General features: G+C 46.2%; 1 protein-coding gene across 1 annotated transcript; it reads left to right on the plus strand.

Moving 5' to 3' along the window:
- Positions 1–10,312: 10,312 nt before the first annotated feature.
- MRPL19 (mitochondrial ribosomal protein L19) lies at positions 10,313–15,410 on the plus strand. Its single transcript, XM_076332675.1, has 6 exons — positions 10,313–10,391; positions 10,640–10,751; positions 12,469–12,587; positions 13,128–13,262; positions 14,111–14,292; positions 15,063–15,410. Exons 1-6 carry the CDS (start codon positions 10,313–10,315, stop codon positions 15,276–15,278), a joined length of 843 nt encoding a protein of 280 aa, XP_076188790.1. The 3' UTR covers positions 15,279–15,410.
- Positions 15,411–18,581: the final 3,171 nt, after the last annotated feature.

The raw sequence follows: 18,581 nt of genomic DNA on the forward strand, positions 1-18,581 counted from the left end.
ACCCTGAAGTTCACCGAGACGTTCAGGACTTGCACTGTCTTCTTATACCTGTAATGTGAAACTATTCTCCCACTTGGCCTGACTCATTGGTCCTCTCCTAACAGTTTTCCTGGGAAGATTTCTCCATCAATTGGATGATGGTATGTACTGGCTTTTTTTTGCCACTGCTATCTTTCCTTTAGCATATTCTATAGCTCTCTGGGAGTGCTTGTTCGATAAGAGGCTGAATTTTACACCTGAAGATATCTATCTCTGACCTAGATGGTCTTTGCTTTGAAGAGCAGGGACATCCCAGCTGGTTCAATGTGAGCAGCAGTATGTTTTTTCTATTATCTCACCTATGGTAACCAAGGGATAATTGTCTCTATCCTGCTGCTACCATCGGTGTGAGTCACTTCAGATTACAGACCCCTTTTAATCTTGATCTCCACTATGTTTTCCCCTTTTGTTTCCTGTTTTACTACCAACCCTCACAGATAACTTACATTGTCATTCATTTCCACAGGAACCAGAATTCTTCCTCAGTACTTGTCTGGAAGTTCACTGCTTGTCCTGTGGGAGAAACATGCCATGATACAATTTGATACAAACCGGGAATCATCTCAACATTCATCCTTAAAATGATACTTAAAATGATACCACAGGCACCTATCCCAAACCTCACGAGTACTGTGGACTCCACCTTGAGGGCATGCAAGTGCAGTAGCATGAAGGACAACAGAAGAGTCCTTCAGCGCTGCCCCAGATCCTGCTGTCCCTCATGGGCACACATCCTCTACACACAATCACACCCCATCCTTATTGCAACTACTGTTATAAGTTACATTGGACACTTACATTGGGAAAGCCATTTTTGTTGCCAGAGACCGTCTCTCCCACAAAACTGATTGTTTCCAAGCATAGTCATGAAGCTTTTGCATAACATCCACGTCTATAGTAATAAACTGAACCAAGCAAGGATCTGGACACAGGTGCTGCAACTCATCTGGTTACAGTTACCTGTTGGACTAGTCCTTGGCACACTTTTGACCCAGGCCACCTGGCATCCAGACAATTCCTGAGCATGGTTTGGGAGTCAGCAGGGACTTTGGCCATTCCCAACAGGCAGGAAGGAATCCTGCTTTGGAGTTTGGTAGCATGAATATGGCCAGATGATGCGTGCTAAAAGACCCATCAGTGTTTCAGAAGTTCTTAATAGCCATGGTGAAGACACAGTGGCATGGGCTAAGAACTGAATAAATAACCCTGGACCCAGGGCAGACTGGTACTGTCTGCCAGTGCTACAGCATCTTCTCCATCTTGCTAACTCGGCAAGCCCGATTAGAGCTGCCCAGGAATGACGGTGCATCCTGCAGTCCCACCTCCAGACTCCAGCACAGCTACAGCCCAGGCTGCTACCTGCCGTGCTCCCACCTATTTACAGAGGTTAGCAGGATAGACTGTTCCTACAGGGGCATTCAGCATAGGCTGCGCTCAAGTTTGAGCTGGTGAAGTCAACGAAAAAAATCTTATTGGCTTCCCTGGTTCAAGGCCAGGACTATCTTCTCCTGTGAGAGTGAACCAACAACACATCTCTCTAAGTCCCTGCCATCCTCATGTCTTTGATCATGGATGGATTTGAACAATTCTAGATTGCAGGAAAGCAATTTCACTGAAGCTCAACACTTTCTAATGTTCTCTTTATTAAAGGACAGGTCTAATGGAAGGCAGAGCTGAAGAACGTGTGAGGAACATATAGTGAACAAATCTCTTTCCAGCATAACTCGGACAGATCAGCTTTCGCCTCAGGCTTATCACTGCCTAGGGGCACAGGGTATTTCCCTCATTTTTGTACAGACAGCAAATTACACAAAAAACCTCTGGCTCACAGATCACAAACTGGTAAGAAATGAAAGGGAACCAGAGGAAATGTCTTTCTGCTGAATGGGTAAAATTAATCCCAAGTGTAATTTCACTGGCATCAGTGCAAATTCAACAATGGACTAGGTCTGCCATTTGCAAGAAGAAGAACAGCTTTATGTTCTCCTTTCACATGTGCTTAAAAATACATTTTCTTTTCCTTTTTTTAATCTTTTCTATTTTAAAGGACTGTTTCAAGAGTAACTGTATGCTTCCACATGCACTTAAGTACTCAGGACAATAATATCGCCAGCTATTTGTTTCACGATGGTCTCAAGAGACCATCCAGTGACAAAGTCCAGGTGTGCTGGGCATTGCAGACAGTGCTGGACTATGTCATCTAAAACAGCCTAAGGAACTTACAATGGCATTGAAGTTCAAGCCATTCAAACCTTCGCACTCTGTAGCCACAACACTAGCATTAGGGAACTCCAGTTAACTTGCTTCTAGGGCAAGAGACACTTCCCACTGCAGAAAGCTCATACTGAAATTTTACTGCATTCGTTGTCTCTGGGCACCTGGCTCGAAGACACATCGCTGATACCGAATGCAGTAACGTTACTTACTGGACCAGCTACAAAGAACACAGAGGAAGGAAGGAGACTATACAATGGCTTACAAGAGATTTGCAAATGTCTGAGTTCAGCAGGCTAGGCACTGTCTGGACTGACAGCAGTGGTACGTGCAGAGCTCTGCGTGTATGCTAATCATTAGCTTAGTAGTTGCAAGCAACAGGGAACTGCATAAGACCAGTATGAAAGGTGGCATTTCTATACACAAGTAACTTGCCTCACAAACACCTCAGCTGAGGTAAAAAGGGACTAGAGCCCACCCAGCTTCCAACCCCTTTTTGATTTTTGCTGAACCAGCCCTTTGCGATAGATTGACAAGCCAGCATCCCCCTCCCAGCCTTCCCCTGCCCGCCACGCTGGTGCTTGTTCTCTGCCCTGTTCTGCAGCTGTCCCCTGGGTGCTATTTCATGCACAGCCCTTCCCTAGTCATTCTCAACCCGAGACGCTGTTGCCCATGGAGAATCTTTTCTATTTATTACTGCACTGCTGATAATTTCTTGCTTCACTTGGACATACATAACTAGCCAAACCACCTTCTCCTTTCCTGAAATGACAGTTAAAATAATTTATTTTCAGCTCACTGAATCCATCCCTAGCACACCAGCTAGTTCCTCCACATAACCCTCCCTCTGCAGAATGTACCTTCTGACATTAAAGGAAAAGCAGCTGTGTTCATTAAAAGGAGTCCCAGTCCTAAGTGCTGATTCGAGGCAGTCTGGTTTTCACCAGAAGAAGATTGCCACAAATGGTGTTATGAATACCTAGGAGAGTTGAGGGCTTCTTCAGCTGGTGTAGGAAGCCAGTTTCCATAGCTGCTGCTGCTTCTGTGGAGGAGGAGGCAGAGATGCAAAGCTTGTAAAGCCTAGTTCTCAGGTGAAAGCCCTGCTGTGAATCCAGGGGAAGCTAAGTGAGACATAAAATGAAGCAGCAGTTTCTCTCTCCCACCTATCTTCATGCAATAATACTGCACGCAGTTGAACCAGTGTAGTGGAAAATGATGTTATGATTTCTAAAGGGTTTTTGCAAAACAATGGCTATTGGATCACATTTTCTCCTCAGTTTAGTCACTCTTCACACAGTAATGAAGAGCAGAAGTTGGCTTGCTTTGTATAAAATAATGAGAAGCTGTGACTTTGAGCAATTTGATCATAAATTTTTGTCTTGCTTTTTCTCCTGCATGAGCAGGTTGTGATAGTAGGTATAATTTACTATGACAAACCACTAGCATTAATGCATTAATCAAGAAAAACAAATGGTCCCCCTTTGAAATCTCCTGCCCACCTAGAGAGAGTAATGGGCTTATAAATGGAGAAAGAACAAATATTGACTCTATGAAATGTAAAGGTACCTGGGAGTTCACCCATCAGTCTTCAGATTACACTTGCCTTTCAAGATGAATGGGATTTCTTTCATAATCCATTTTGATTTTTTTTTTAAGCATCTCGGGAAACAGGATGGGGACATTCAACTCAGTGCTCTCTTTAGGTTTTCAAGATGTTCCAGACTGTTTCTGAAGGCAAGTACCTCGGATTTCTGCAATGAGGTAGATGATCCCAACCCAAGAGTTGTCTTTCAGTTTGACATAAGTACTGAAGGAGCTGCCTGGACTGGTCAATGAGTTATTTGTTTTATGGTGTTTCTTGGTGTGGCTTTCTGTAAGATGGCTCCAGAGACTCACCCTCCATCACTTACACTATGGAAACACAGGGACACAGACACCCCTTGGCATCTGGACCCATACAGGACTCAAGAGGACCCAAAATTTACTGCCTAAGGGAAAGGTCTCTGGCACCATTTATTGAACTTAATCTTACTTTGTCACACACTTTCCATCCCCCTTCAAACTCATAATGTCTCACTCATTTAACCTCTGAAGCAACGCTATACCTGTCTTCTACACAGACTACTGGAGTCTACTTTAGATTCATTTCAACATTGGTTTCCACATTAGATTCAATTCCTCTTAAAAATGTCTTACTGAATCAGAAAATTAGGAGAATCAAGTGTTTCAGGAATGCTGAGATAAGCCAGTGTTGCTGTTCCTTCTGTAACCTGTAAGGGTGCCAGGCATTCCATAGGGAACTCAATACTGAGTGGGGACACAACCAAGAGCCAAAACCCCAAGAAAAGCTGCAAAGCCAGTCACATCTTAAATTCTCGATGATCTGAAAACACCACAGATTCCAAGAGGAATTTAAAGACATTTCTGACTCTGAACATAGGGTCAGTATCTACTAAGGCACTGACAAAGGTGCCAACAGACCAGTTCATATTTCATATATCACCTGCACCCTGATAGAAATCATTGGCACCTGTTTTTTTTCCCTCTCCCATTAAGGTTATACAATAACAATTTATCCTTCAGGGCTGGAACGCAACAAAGGGAAAAGGAAACGGAAGAAAACAGGTGTGCATGAACACACTGGTGATGTGCCATGAAAGCCATGCCCGTTGCAAGAGGCACTCCAGGAGCCTCGGGCTCAGGGGAGCAGATGTGATCACTTCTCCAGCAACTGCACGCAGAGGGGAGAACATGCAGCTGGTCTGGCAGGGTTAACTGCGCGTGGCTCCAACAGGATGTACGCTCCAAAATGGCCGATGCCTGGGGGTGTTCTGGCAGAACAAGCTGAATATTTCCAGTCCATCGCTTCTCCAAGCTCAGTGCTAGGACGCTGTGTCTGAAGAACAGTTCTCCCTCTCCTCTTCGCTTGCTCTACAGTAAGGTAAAAAATGTAATTGTGGATGCTTGATGGCCACCTTAATGAACAGCTGTTCAAGCCAGAAGGGTCTGGCACCTTAGGTTATTTTAAGCTATATTTTGGGATATTTCCAATTATTAAGTTTCAGCAAGGTCAACTCACCTTAAGCTAACCAACAACTCATGTCTCATTAAAGGGAAGCTTCCAGAAAGACTAGAGCTGCCATCAGATTGGTTAAATATTCTAATAAAATCCACTATATTCAAAGCTTTCTAGAGTAGTTTATAGAGCTGTTTTGATACCTGGGATAAACAGGACACAGAGAAATCCAAGCATTGCCTTGTGCCCATGCTGACATGGTTTTGCAAGAGAGCCTGAAGGATTCGGATACTCCTGGGCTGTGTGATATACATGGCCCCTCAGTCTGAAGGGAGCTATGTCTGCTCCACCAGCCGCTGGTAAGGCTACAGCAACTATGAATGACTTGACAGTTGTTCTGTAAAGGGCACAATTTAGCTAGGACAAAAGCAGACTCTGGGCCACTTTTCTCAGGAAGACGTCACGATGCAAGCCACAGAGCAGTGGAGCTACTCCACACCACGGAGTCTGTCCTTGTCCTTCCAGTTAGCTTCCTTGGGCCTCCATTCCTCCACTGGAAAAGCAGCTCAGGAGACCCTCAGAAGTGTCGGATCACAGCTCAGCATCTCCTAGCAATAAGGGTATATTGCATGCTTGAGGGCATTCACCCCATAGACTTTCTTCCTCCCACTCTGACATTTGGGTGATGCCTCTGTGAGCAGGGATCATTTCCAGGCTCTGTACGTAGAGTTACAACTGTACAAACCAACGAAACACAGAGGAGAGGACAAGAGATGCATTTGTGCCACACTGTTGCATAAATGTCAGGGGAAGGAGCTTCACTCCTGAGGTAACAAATGCCAAAGTAAGGTTTTAAAAATGAATTACCAAAAGGAATGTTTCCACTTTCAAATCCAACTGAAACCAAACTGTGCCAAGCCTTGAGGTCTGTATTGAGCCATTGTTCATTCCCATTCACGAAGGAGATGACCACAAGGGTTTTCTGCACACCCAGAGAGGATGAGGTGGGGAAGGCCCTCCATGAGCCAGCCCCGTTTCTTTTGGAATCTGAGGACATCCAAATGCCTCTTCTCAACCCTGAATGCACAACAGACCACATCTCCAGAGCAGCTCAGCCCCTTGTAGACATTTCTTTCTGTTTAGAGACTTAATAACAATAACAGCAGGTGTTACCACCTTTTGCTGTGTTTCCTCTAAAAAGACATCCAAGTTACCTTGGGCAACATGAAAATTCACTCCCTTCCTCACACCCTCTGACACTCCACAGACAGCTGTGTTGGGGCTGCTGCAACGTGGCCTCAGGTGTTTAGAAGAAATCTCTGTGATTTCAGACTGCAACACAGCCTGTTTCAGAAGGTGGTATTGACAGCCTTCATCCCGGTGCTGCAGAGACTGATGCACGTATCTACGCTGGGACTGAAGCACAGCATCCCTGGCCTCATGGGGACAAGAGCGGGTTAAATCCAGACAGCATATGTTAGATGCAGGTAGGCAGGTTGGCTCGAGCCAGGAAGCAGCCTGCCCATGTTCACACAACTCGGAGTAAGAGCCCTGCCCCAAAGCTGCTAACAAGTTTTGGGGTTTCTTAACTCACATTCAGTGTCATACAAACCCACATGTGTCCTAGAGCTCAAGTAGCTGTCTCTGAACTCGTTCTGAGCCAACACCAGTACAGCCTGTTGGGCATCTCCACATCAGAAATGCATACCCCTTCCCTATCTGGCCAAAAGCAGCATATGGTCTGAGAAGGTCTGTTCTTCGGGCTTTGCTTACGACAAAGTTGAGCTAAAGCACAGAAAACAAACATGAATGGCTCAGAGTCACAAAGGAAGGGTGGAGCAAAACACAAGGCAGGTCTCCTTCATCCCAGGGTAGTCCCTAAACATCTGCCTTTTTTCCACTAATGAGCAGAACCATCACTCAGTGAAATCTTTAGCAAGGAATTGTGTTTCTACGTAGGTCTAAGAGGGATCAGTTATACTGGTGACCTGTGAGAGAATACGTTGTCTTTATTGATACATCTGCAAGGACACAAACATCAGGGGAGGAAGACAGGTCACTGAAATGCCCATGCCAAAAGAGATTTGTTTTTGAAATAGGCTGGAGGTGGGAGCATGTCCAGCTGGATAACTGACTGAACCCGACCTCTCAATGCAATGTTGTGGCCAAAAGGGCTACCTCAGTACTGGATATAAACACAGTTGAAGACTGAGCTCTCCTTATCTCTGTATTTGGGATGACTGTTAGCACTACTGAACTGTTCAGTTTTGAAACAAACAGTTCAAGAAGGATATTGAACTACTGGAAGGGACTTCAAAGACAGTAACATGAAGGATGACATTTAATGGAAGACCTTGGCCCCACCCTACTTCCATAGATGAGAGGGGATCAGGCTCGGCACTATTTATTTTCTACCTGTCAGGGTTTTCTTCCTAAGGAAACTCAGATGCTCAGACAGGGAATTGCAGTGCATTTCGGTGGGAACCAAAAAGATCTGCAGGGCACAGCATCCCTAGACTGAGTCACAGCTGCCTAGGCATTGTGGAAACACACCTACAGTGTGCTCCATGGGACACCTCTGCTCCTCCAGGGTAGATTCGGCCAAAACTTCTTATCAAAAAGAACTTAAGGGGTGACTTGACCATGACTGCCTGAGAGGAAGACACACACTTAGCAACAGGGGACCGTAATTCAAGCTGGGCAAGCAGTCACAAATAAATTTTGTATAGTAGCAGTAAGGAACCACAGGTGAGCTTCCCCAGGACCTGACAGGGGGAACTAGAAATATGCCCAGCTCAAACAGAATTAATTCAGAGAAGTCCCAAAGTCTGTTTAATCTTTGCTAGGTCACCTGAGCACAGTGATGCCTTTATGAATGTCATCCTACTCCTAGAAGCATTTTACAGAAATGATTAACTCGTGATTGTAAAGTGATCCATATTTTCATAGACTTTGTTATACAGGTAAGAAAAGTAGGAAGGCAGCCCTTCCTCTACTCTATCTGACCTGCTCAGTGAAGAAACTCAAGCTGAGTCCCTTGAACCTGTATTTTGAATTCGAGAAAGCTGTCCCTGAAAAAAGAGACCCAAGAGCAGGGGGTCCACCACGAGTAAGAAGCTGACACAGTACAACTGATGAACCTAAGGAAACAGTTGTCTGAGAGTCAACCTTGATAACCTGCACTTGTGCTCCTTAAAAATGGAAAGCTGGGGCACACCTGACCAGCTTAGCCAAGCAAATCAGCCATGCCTTGATGTCAGGGTGCCACAACAGGCCACACAGGAACCAGACACAGGGTGCAGGGCCCTGTAGGGCACCTCGGGTGAAGTCAGGTCCACCTACAGTAACTTGTGAATCCCTGAGCTCGATGCAGTACCAGGCTGTCAAGATGGTCTTGTTAGGCTGCAATCAACAGTGGTCAGCCAAGGAGTTAGAAATGGCTCCCTTACACCAAAACATCCAATTCTCTTCTTTAAAGACAGTTGTGAGCCACAAATCTGCACTTTTCCAAGTCATAACCCACACATCTCCTTACAGCTGTTTTGGGATCTCCTCGATCACCATTAAGCTATTGGAATTACCCCTATACGCTCTGTTCCTCACCCCCCGAGACATATTCTTCTGACTTTTTAATAGTGCTTAGGTAGTAACAAGACCTTAAAAAAAGAATAATCTTGAGAAGGGATCTTTGCTTCAAGTGGTGTGCTCAGTGCTGGTGGAGATTTTTTTTGTATTATAAGGGTCAGAGTGCCCTCTTCTGTCCCATCCGTGTCTGATTATTAACTCACTTCTCTGTTAGATCAGCAGAGTATCAAGAAATACTGTGACTTGTCTTCTACACGCCCTACCATCTTCTAAACAACAGTTAAGAAACCAAACAGCTGATCACAAACTAGAAAATAACTCGTGTTAATGTGGGGGCTCAGGCAAGCTACAAAGTCAGCTGCCACCAATAAAATCGGCTGGGGGAACATCACAGGCAACACGATTGATCTAATTAGTTGATGAGGTCAGGCGCATTTTGAAGTGAATCTCTGTGAAGTTTAAACAGTGGGGTGTTACTTAATAGGTCCACGCTCTGTATTTAAACTTTACCTCTCTCCTGCCTGCGTAGCCACTAATTGAATCCAGACTGTTACTGATGCCTAAGGAAATCTGACTGAAACAAACATATTAAAAGTAGCTCAACAATACCAATGTATAGAATAATTTCTAAACTAACCACGGTGAAATCACTGGGACTGCAGGTTATCTGAATTATGGACAGAGCTAACAACGGTCCAGAAAAATTCATTAGCAGAGGCTTTCTAGCATGAAAACACACAGTAGTGTGTTTCTGGAAACCACGTAACCACTTTTGTGCAGCAAAGCCAGCATTAGTAAACTGTGGTGGATCCTCCCGACGTCCCAAGGAGCTACTACGAGTGTGCCTGCGCTGTATTCCCACCACTGCTGAGCCCAGTGACATGCCGAAAGCTCTAGCTTTGCAAGCCAATGCCGCAGCACCTGCCCCTCTCCCCTTCCATGTCTGCTTTAGGGCCGGGGGTGCCCTCTGGTCCTCCTTTTGGGTACTTCTCCCCCACCTGAAATCTGCTTGAGGGATGGGGGTGAAAGGAGCCACTTTGTTTCCTCCCGCCCTTGAAGGGACACCGGGCTCCAGCACCTACCGACTACCCTCGCTGCCGCCCGCCACCCTGTGAGGAGGCAGCCGCAGCGGCCTGGTGCCATTCGGGGTCCCACTTGGGGCAGGGGCCCGTCCCCGCGGCAGGGACCAGCCGTGGCCCCACGGACGCTCCAGCAGGGAGGGCCAGGGCCCTTTCCTCGGGTACGAACCGGGCCGCCCCACAGCCAGGTTTCGCCGTGGGAAAGGCCCACAGGGGCCGAGGCGAGCCCGGGCCCGGGCCCTGCGCCGCCCTGCCGGCACGAGAGGGCAGCGCCGCCGGCCGCGGCTCCGCTTCGCGCTTGGGCCTAGTTTGGCCCGCCGCGCTCGCCATAGCGGCGCTGCGCGCATGCGCCGGCAGGCCGGAAGCGGCCGCAGTCGCCATGGCAGCCGCCTGCGGGAGGCTGTTGCCGCGGAGCGCCGCCGCCGGCGCGGTGGGCCTCGGCGCCGCCCGGCCCGCCAGTGAGCACCGCCCGTGCCCCTGATCTCCCGCCTGCCTGGCGCCCTCTTCCTGCCCGCGGCGGGGAGCGGCTGCCCGCCGCCGGTCCCTGTCCCTCAGCGCGCCCCGGCGTGTTTGCCCAGAGAGCGGAGTCGGGTGGGGGGTGCCCTCGGTGGGGGGTGCCCCGGGCCTGCTTTGCGGGAGTGGGTTCTCGAACTGCGCAGTTCAACTTGAAAACACGGGGGGGGGTTTAATTATTTTATTTTTGCAGGGTGCTTTTCTTCCTCGGGGTACCGAATTAACAGCGATGGAAAGCCAGCAAAATTTCAGCCGCCTCCAAAGCCCGTCATTATTGACAAGCAGAAGCAGAGAGAGGAGAGGAGGTAGGGTGTCCTGGTGCTTGTCGCAGTGGGCTTGTGTTCGGGTCTGCTGTCAGGCTGGTAATGGTGCGAGCACCTCCTTAAAGCTCCAAGGCATTATTAGGCAAAAAGCGTTGTAAAGTTCTAGCAAAGACCGTTTATGTTGAAATATGTTTAAAACACCTTAAAATACTGTGTTCTGGAGTTGCTGAAAGCAGTGAAACATGAAAAAAAATGTATAGCAGTAAACACTTTTGCAAATTTGGGGTTAATGTGTGAGGTTCTCTCTGTTCAAGGCATGCATCTCTTCAGTATGCCACAGGGTGACAGGGACATGGGTCCTGTGTCTGCCTTTGCCTTAGACCTTGAGATCAACTGTGAGCACATGCATTACTGTTTGTGAAATGGAGCTGGTGTCAGCAGCAGTAACCTTCATGAGACGTCTCTTGTTCTGAGTATTTTTGTTGTCACCTCAACCCATTTGCATTGCTTTAAATGACACGGTGGTTAAAACTGCGGTGCTGTGTCTGGAGGGAGAGTGATAGTACTGTATTGTTCATCTTCCTCCACCAAAATAAAATATCCCGTAGCATGTAGGCAGCCTAAGAACGGGGAAGGTATTAAAAATCAGACTATAAAAATTTCCACTCTGTCTTCAGATCTGTTAATGGAAACATCATTAAGAAGTGAAGAGCCTCCATGGCTCTTCTAAGAAATGCAGTGTGTGATGCGGCAGCTGGGCAGAACAGGGAGCTACATTTAAATGACGTTTTCTTCTCCTGAGATTGTGCAGCTTTGAAGATCCTGAGTAGGCTTGATGTTGTTCATTGTCCATGTGGCTGCCCGTAGGCAGCAGCACCAACCAGAACCTCTGTGCTGCCGCACACGTTGCCCTGTGCTCCCCCCGCAGCCCCTGTCAGGCTTGTAAGGCAGGTTTGCATTTGTCCTCCTTTTCTGTGTTGGGCACTTCTCTCCTGGCCAGATCCAGGACTTTTAAGATAGATACGTCTGTACTAGTGAATTAAATGTGTCCAGCTTCATCCTCTAGCTCTGAGGCCAAGCGGTCTTACCATCCAAACCAGGGTGACCACATCCAAATGGTCTCTTGGAAATGGTCCTCGGCCCAGGCCAGTACCGTGCCAGGAAGCGTGCCTTCAACCCAGCAGTCAGACAACTGAGTTCCAGGGCGTGGGGAGATTCCTTGGCATGGTTTAATTTATTGGAGCAGAAGATAGTTTTAAAAGTCCCTTTAAGCTTCTCTAACACAAAAGAACATTTTGGTGGTGTCTCCTGAAGGCTCTGTTTGGCTGTTTGTAAAAACTGGTAATAGATTGTTCCATATCTGTTACTATGAAGTCATCAAATAGTAAGTGTTCTGTCACATGGATTACAATTAAACCATGAAATAACCTGTTCCTAAGCTGTGACAGCAGTAACTGAACTGTCCTCTTCTAGTCAGCTCCTCTGAGACCAACATTTATTGTTGTTTTTGAAAAAAAATCTGTTTAAAAGAACAAAACAAAACCACCACAACAACAAAACCCCACAAAAGACCTTTTGGATAACCAAAAAAAAAAAAGGTAACTTCATGAACTGCAGTTCATATCCCTGAAAAGGCAACTGGTATTGGGGGTTAACAGGTGGTAATTTTTAATTTTTAGGCCAAATACTTGGACTTCCCTAGCACTTTTTATGCAAATGCTTTTGCTTTATACTTACAAAAGTTTGGATTTTCTTACAGGTTCTTGAGCCCTGAATTTATACCTCCCAGAGGGAGAACAGATCCTCTTAAATTCTATATAGAAAGAAAGGATATGATACAGAGAAGAAAAGTCTTCAACATCCCAGAGTTCTATGTTGGTCAGTAACAGCGCTAGAACTTTCATAATTTCATCAATATTTTTTGTTGGGTGGGATGGTAAAAAGTGTGGTTGCATGTTGTAGAATATAGGACATCACAGCGTCAGGGATGTTAGATCAACTGGTATGTGTTTCTATACATACTGCGTCATATTTTAATTTCATATTTACATCCCGTTTCCATTAAAAATATAATACTAACGTGTCTCTTACATGTTTTTTAAATCCTGCACTTTAGCGTATGGTTTACCAGTAAAGCTCAAGAAAGGAAAATACATTGGATTATTTGTATTCAGTTTGCATAAGGAAGAGTAAAAGATACAGGTGAAGAAGCTTCACAGTTAAGCTGCAGAATCACTTTAACGTATATTAATTCAGGGCATGTTAGAAGTTTATCCTGTTTCTGGCAGTTTTCTTGGAAAATAAAACATTTCAAAACGGACCTAAATGCATGCGCTTTGTCTGACTCTCTTCCCACATTTTGGTACATGTTGACTGGAACAGTCTATTTATTTTAAAGGTGGTGGTTTTTTTTGGCAGGCAGTGTACTTGCCGTTACTACTGCAGATCCATACGCCAATGAGAAATCCAACCGGTTTGTAGGCATCTGCATTCAAAGAGGAGGAAAAGGACTTGGCGCTACCTTTGTCCTTCGGAATGTTATCGAAGACCAAGGTGGGTTTTTAACTGCGGTAATTGTGCTAGAAATGGTAAGCAAAAAAGGTTGAAGTTGTATGCGAAGGGATATCTGGTGTAGAAATTTAGTCTGTGGAGGGGATGAGAATAGATTAAAGTGAAATTGTGAGTCTACCTACTAGGGGGTACTGCAGGATTAAAACTGCATACACAGAGATGTTGGTGCGCTATATATTTGAAGGCGTGGAACGGCTTAGTAATTTTTTGTCCATACGCTTAGTGATTTTTAGATCTGTATTCTGAGGAGACTGAATGTGATCCGCTATGGTCGTGCTTATATTTGAGCCCGGGCAGTCTACTGCTAGCCATGTAAATAGTAGCCCGGTTTGAGCGCTGTGTTTGCATGAACTGGGGCCATACGCATGAACTGTTTAACAAGCAACAGATGAGCAGAGTTTTTTGTAATAGGTTCATATTCTGTTTTATGACAAAATGGGGGGAGATGCAAATAGTGATGTTCTGAGAGCAAATGTGAAAGGGGTGGGTGCCTCTTTATATACACTACACGTACAATGAGATAGACAGTAACAGCCATTGTAACCAAAAGGGAGTGAAGTTTAAAACCCAAGCTCGTCTTCCTCAAATTCAAGCCATTCAGTGTCTCTTAAGCCATTCTGTTATCAAAGCCTTGACTTACAAAAGAAGTCTGCGTTTGCCTGCGCGGATGCGATGCACGTGTCCAATCACATCTGCACACCGCACCGTATACTGTAGTTCTCTGATAAGTTCTTGAATAATACAGGAATGTATAACACTGAAGAAATACTAATTTGGTTTTAGTGTTTCTAATGAATTTGGTGCATTAAACCAGACTTTCTCTCTCGAAGGTGTTGAAATATGTTATGAACTATACAATCCTCGAATCCAGGCGATCGAGGTCCTGAAGCTAGAAAAGAGGCTGGATGACAACCTGATGTACCTGCGAGATGCCCTCCCTGAATATAGTACTTTCGATATGAATATGAAACCTGTGTCTCGCTTAGACAGCGAAGAAATTCCTGTGAACAAGGTAGGAGGATGATTTAGGCAACCTTCATATCTGACTGATACCCTGGAAGGCCGTTAAACAGCTCTCCATTGCATTAGTTACCAGGGTGACAAAAGGATACAAAATAAGTCAAGTCTTTATGCCATTTGTATAGTGAAAGAATGTTGAGAATATCAGTATCTACCATCCTCAGCAGTTAATTTTGAAGACATGCAAGGAGTAGCGGCCTCCACGTGCCTCTGTATAACACTGTGCACAGAAGAGAACTTTTCTCACAGAAATGTTACTGTTAATGTTGTTACTGAGTTGGGAGTGGTAGGTGTCAGGAAAGAAGCTTGGAAGAGTCAGCTAAAATCCACGTCTCGGAGAAGATCCAGAAACCAGCAGACCCTGTCAGAGTGTTGTCTAATAACTCAGTAACTTACAGTGATCATTCCTACCTTTCCGTCATGCTACTTTTCCTTAATAAGGAACAGGAGTAGAACTACGAAAGATGAGTTAAATTGACACATAAAGTGAGGTTAAGGGCTGTGTAATAAATCAAGACTGTTAATTAAAAAGTTTTACAAGATACTATGACAACAGCCATGCAGACACAAAGAATTCCTTTTCTCCTAACAGTGTAAAGTAGTAGTTCCTTAACATACTGGCAAATTGGTCTGTTTTCTCTTACTTTCCTTCTGTTAAAGCAGCAGTTATCTCACCTTTTGCTAAGTTCACAATCAAAATTCTGATCACTTCATACCTTTTGATTATTTTTTTTTGTTGTTGTTACTAATCTTTCACCCTAGCTGCAGGTACGAATGAAACCTAAACCATGGTCAAAACGGTGGGAAAGGCCAAAATACAATATAAAAGGAATAAAGTTTGAGCTACCTGAAAAAAAAATGAAAGAAGCACAGAAGTGGAGCCAGCCATGGCTAGAGTTTGATATGCTGCGAGAATATGATACTTCAAAAATAGAGGAGAAAATTTGGAAAGAAGTGAGTGAAGCGCTTCAAAAATAATAATGGTTTTTGCAGTCTAGGAATTCTGAGAAAATTAATATTTACTTTGAATTTACTGTATGGATTATCACTTGTCAAGTTCTGTGTGTATACACAGGCAAAATACACAATAAAGTTAACCTTTCCAGAAAATTTCAAAGCGTACAAACTCTTGTGGTTGCACGCTAACTTTCTATTCCTGAAAAGAGCCACTCCTTTTTCTGAGGAGCGTAATGCTACGTTCATCCCTTCTCCAGAAATGGAAGCCTCCTTTTTGAAATTACAGTTAACAAGAGGGGTTTGTATCGCCCATTCAAGTTAGTTGTGTTGTCATTTTCAAATAGAATCATAGAATCAATAAGGTTGGAAAAGACCTCTAAGATCATCGAGTCCAACCGTCGACCCACCACCACCATGCCCACTAAACCATGTCCCTAAGCGCCTCATCTACACGTCTTTTAAATACCTCCAGGGATGGGGACTCCACCACTTCCCTGGGCAGCCTGGTCCAATGTTTCACCACTCTCTCGGGAAATAAATTTTTCCTCACATCCAGTCTAAACCTCCCCTGGAGCAACTTGAGGCCATTTCCTCTCATCCTATCACTTGTTACTTGGGAGAAGAGACCGACACCCACCTCGCTACAACCTCCTTTCAGGTAGTTGTAGAGAGTGATGAGGTCTCCCCTCAGCCTCCTTTTCTGCAGGCTAAACAACCCCAGTTCCCTCAGCCGCTCCTCAGAACACTTGTTCTCCAGACCCCTCACCAGCCTCGTTGCCCTTCTCTGGACACGCTCCAGCACCTCAACGTCCTTCTTGGAGTGAGGGGCCCAAAACTGAACACAGTATTCGAGGGGCGGCCTCACCAGGGCCGAGTACAGGGGCACGATCACTTCCCTACTCCTGCTGGCCACACTATTTCTGATAGAGGCCAGGATGCCATTGGCCTTCTTGGCCGCCTGGGCACACTGCCGGCTCATGTTCAGCCGGCTGTCAACCAACACCCCCAGGTCCTTTTCCGACAGGCAGCTTTCCAGCCACTCTTCCCCAAGCCTGTAGCGCTGCAGGGGGTTGTTGTGGCTGAAGGGCAGGACCCAGCACTTGGTCTTGTTGAACCTCATACAGTTGGCCTCGGCCCATTGGTCCAGCCTGTCCAAGTCCCTCTGCAGAGCCTTCCTACCCTCGAGCAGATCAACACTCCCGCCCAACTTGGTGTCGTCTGCAAACTGGCTGAGGGTCCACTCGATCCCCTCCTCCAGATCATTGATGAAGATATTGAACAAGACCGGCCCCAAAACTGAGCCCTGGGGAACACCGCTCGTGACCGGCCGCCAACTGGATGTAACTCCATTCACCACAACTCTCTGGGCCCAGCCGTCCAGCCAGTTTTTGACCCAGCGCAGAGTCCACCTGTCTAAGCCGTGAGCCGCCACCTTCTCTAGGAGAATGCTGTGGGAGACGGTGCCAAAGGCCTTACTGAAGTCCAGGTAGACCACATCCACAGCCTTTCCCTCATCCACTAGGCGGGTCACCTGGTCATAGAAGGAGATCAGGTTGGTCAAGCAGGACCTGCCTCTCATGAATCCGTGCTGGCTGGGCCTGATCCCCTGGTTGTCCCGCTCATGCCTTGTGAGCGCCCTCAAGATGAACCGCTCCATCATCTTCCCCGGCACCGAGGTCAGGCTGACAGGCCTGTAGTTCCCCGGATCCTCCTTCCGGCCCTTCTTGTAGATGGGCGTCACATTGGCAAGCCTCCAGTCATCCGGGACCTCCCCCGTTAACCAGGACTGCTGATAAATGATGGAGAGTGGCTTGGCGAGCTCCTCCGCCAGCTCCCTCAGCACTCTCGGGTGGATCCCATCCGGCCCCATAGAAATGTGAGCATCCAAGTGGCGTAGCAGGTCGTTGACTGCTTCCCCTTGGATTATGGGGGGTTCATCCTGCTCGCCGTCCCTGTCTTCCAGCTCAGGGGGCCGAGTACCCTGAGGATAACTGGTCTGCCTGTTAAAGACTGAGGCAAAGAAGGCATTGAGTACCTCAGCCTTTTCCTCATCCTCAGTGACAATGTTCCCCCCTGCATCCAATAAAGGATGGAGATTCTCCTTGGCTCTCTTCTTGTCATTAATATATTTGTAGAACCATTTTTTGTTGTCTCTAACAATAGCGGCCAGATTGTGTTCCAGCTGGGCTTTTGCCTTTCTCATTTCCTCTCTGCACGACCTAACGAGATCCCTGTACTCTTCTTGAGTCTCCTACCCCTTCTTCCGCAAGCGGTAATACTTCCGTCACTTCTCTCTTTACAGACTGGGTAGCAGCCAGTTGTAGAACTGCTCAACTCGTAACTTAGAAATGAGCTATGGCAGGGAAGTAGACATGTCTGAGGTAACCATACACTCTCAGAGTTAAGTGCTGTTTAGTTTTCCCATTTAAAAAAAAAAATTGTTTCTGATCATGGAATCGTTTAGGTTGGAAAAGACCTTTAAGATCATCAAGTCCAACCGTTAACCTAGCACTGCCAAGTCCACCACTAAAACACATCGCTAAGCACAACATCTACACATCTTTTAAATACCTCCAGGGATGGGGACTCCACCACTTCCCTGGGCAGCCTGGTCCAATGTGTGACAACCCTTCCAGTGAAGAAATTTTTCCTCATGTCCAATCTAAACCTCCCCTGGCGCAACTTGAGGCCATTTCCTCTCGTCCTATCGCTTGTTACTTGGGAGAAGAGACCAACGCCCACCTCGCTACAACCTCCTTTCAGGTGGTTGTAGAGAGCGATGAGGTCTCCCCTCAGCCTCCTTTTCTCCAGGCTAAACAACCCCAGTTCCCTCAGCCGCTCCTCAGAAGACTTGTGCTCTAGACCCTTCTCCAGCTTCGTTGCCCTTCTTTGGGGATGCAGTAATAGAGCAGTAATACTAATCTGCCAACAGAGCAGCAAATACAAATGCTCTGAAATCAGTTTTGAAGAACTCAGCCAGTTTGTTTAAGCCAAATCACATGAATTCGTGCAAGGTAAGGTTCATGATGTGCTCACAGTGCCAGAGTAGGTTCTCAGTACCGGGACAGCTGGTGTCATAAAACTGTATTTCCATAGTAGAAGCACACAGGGGTTCTGAGCTCAAGTGTGAACTGCCTTCCCGTGCTTACAAGTAATCTTTCTTCCAGAAAGAAACATCTACAGCGCTAAATTATGATAGAACATCCATTATATTTTTATAATAGCACAGGGCTGGTTGCTTCAGGGGAGACCTTTAGCTGGGATGAGACAAAGGAGAACAAAAGAAAAGCAAGGAGATCATGAGCTTGTGATGACCGCTGAGCA

The sequence above is a fragment of the Aptenodytes patagonicus genome, chromosome 3 (genome assembly GCF_965638725.1).
Source record: "Aptenodytes patagonicus chromosome 3, bAptPat1.pri.cur, whole genome shotgun sequence".
In the NCBI taxonomy this organism is placed as follows: domain Eukaryota; kingdom Metazoa; phylum Chordata; class Aves; order Sphenisciformes; family Spheniscidae; genus Aptenodytes; species Aptenodytes patagonicus.

Excerpts from the sequence above, each read along its gene's own strand:
- MRPL19 (XM_076332675.1), top strand. The coding sequence starts at position 10,313 with ATGGCAGCCGCCTGCGGGAGGCTGTTGCCGCGGAGCGCCGCCGCCGGC. Across the intron at positions 10,752-12,468 it reads AAGCAGAGAGAGGAGAGGAG|GTTCTTGAGCCCTGAATTTA; the intron begins GTAGGGTGTCCT and ends ATTTTCTTACAG. Across the intron at positions 13,263-14,110 it reads GAATGTTATCGAAGACCAAG|GTGTTGAAATATGTTATGAA; the intron begins GTGGGTTTTTAA and ends TCTCTCTCGAAG.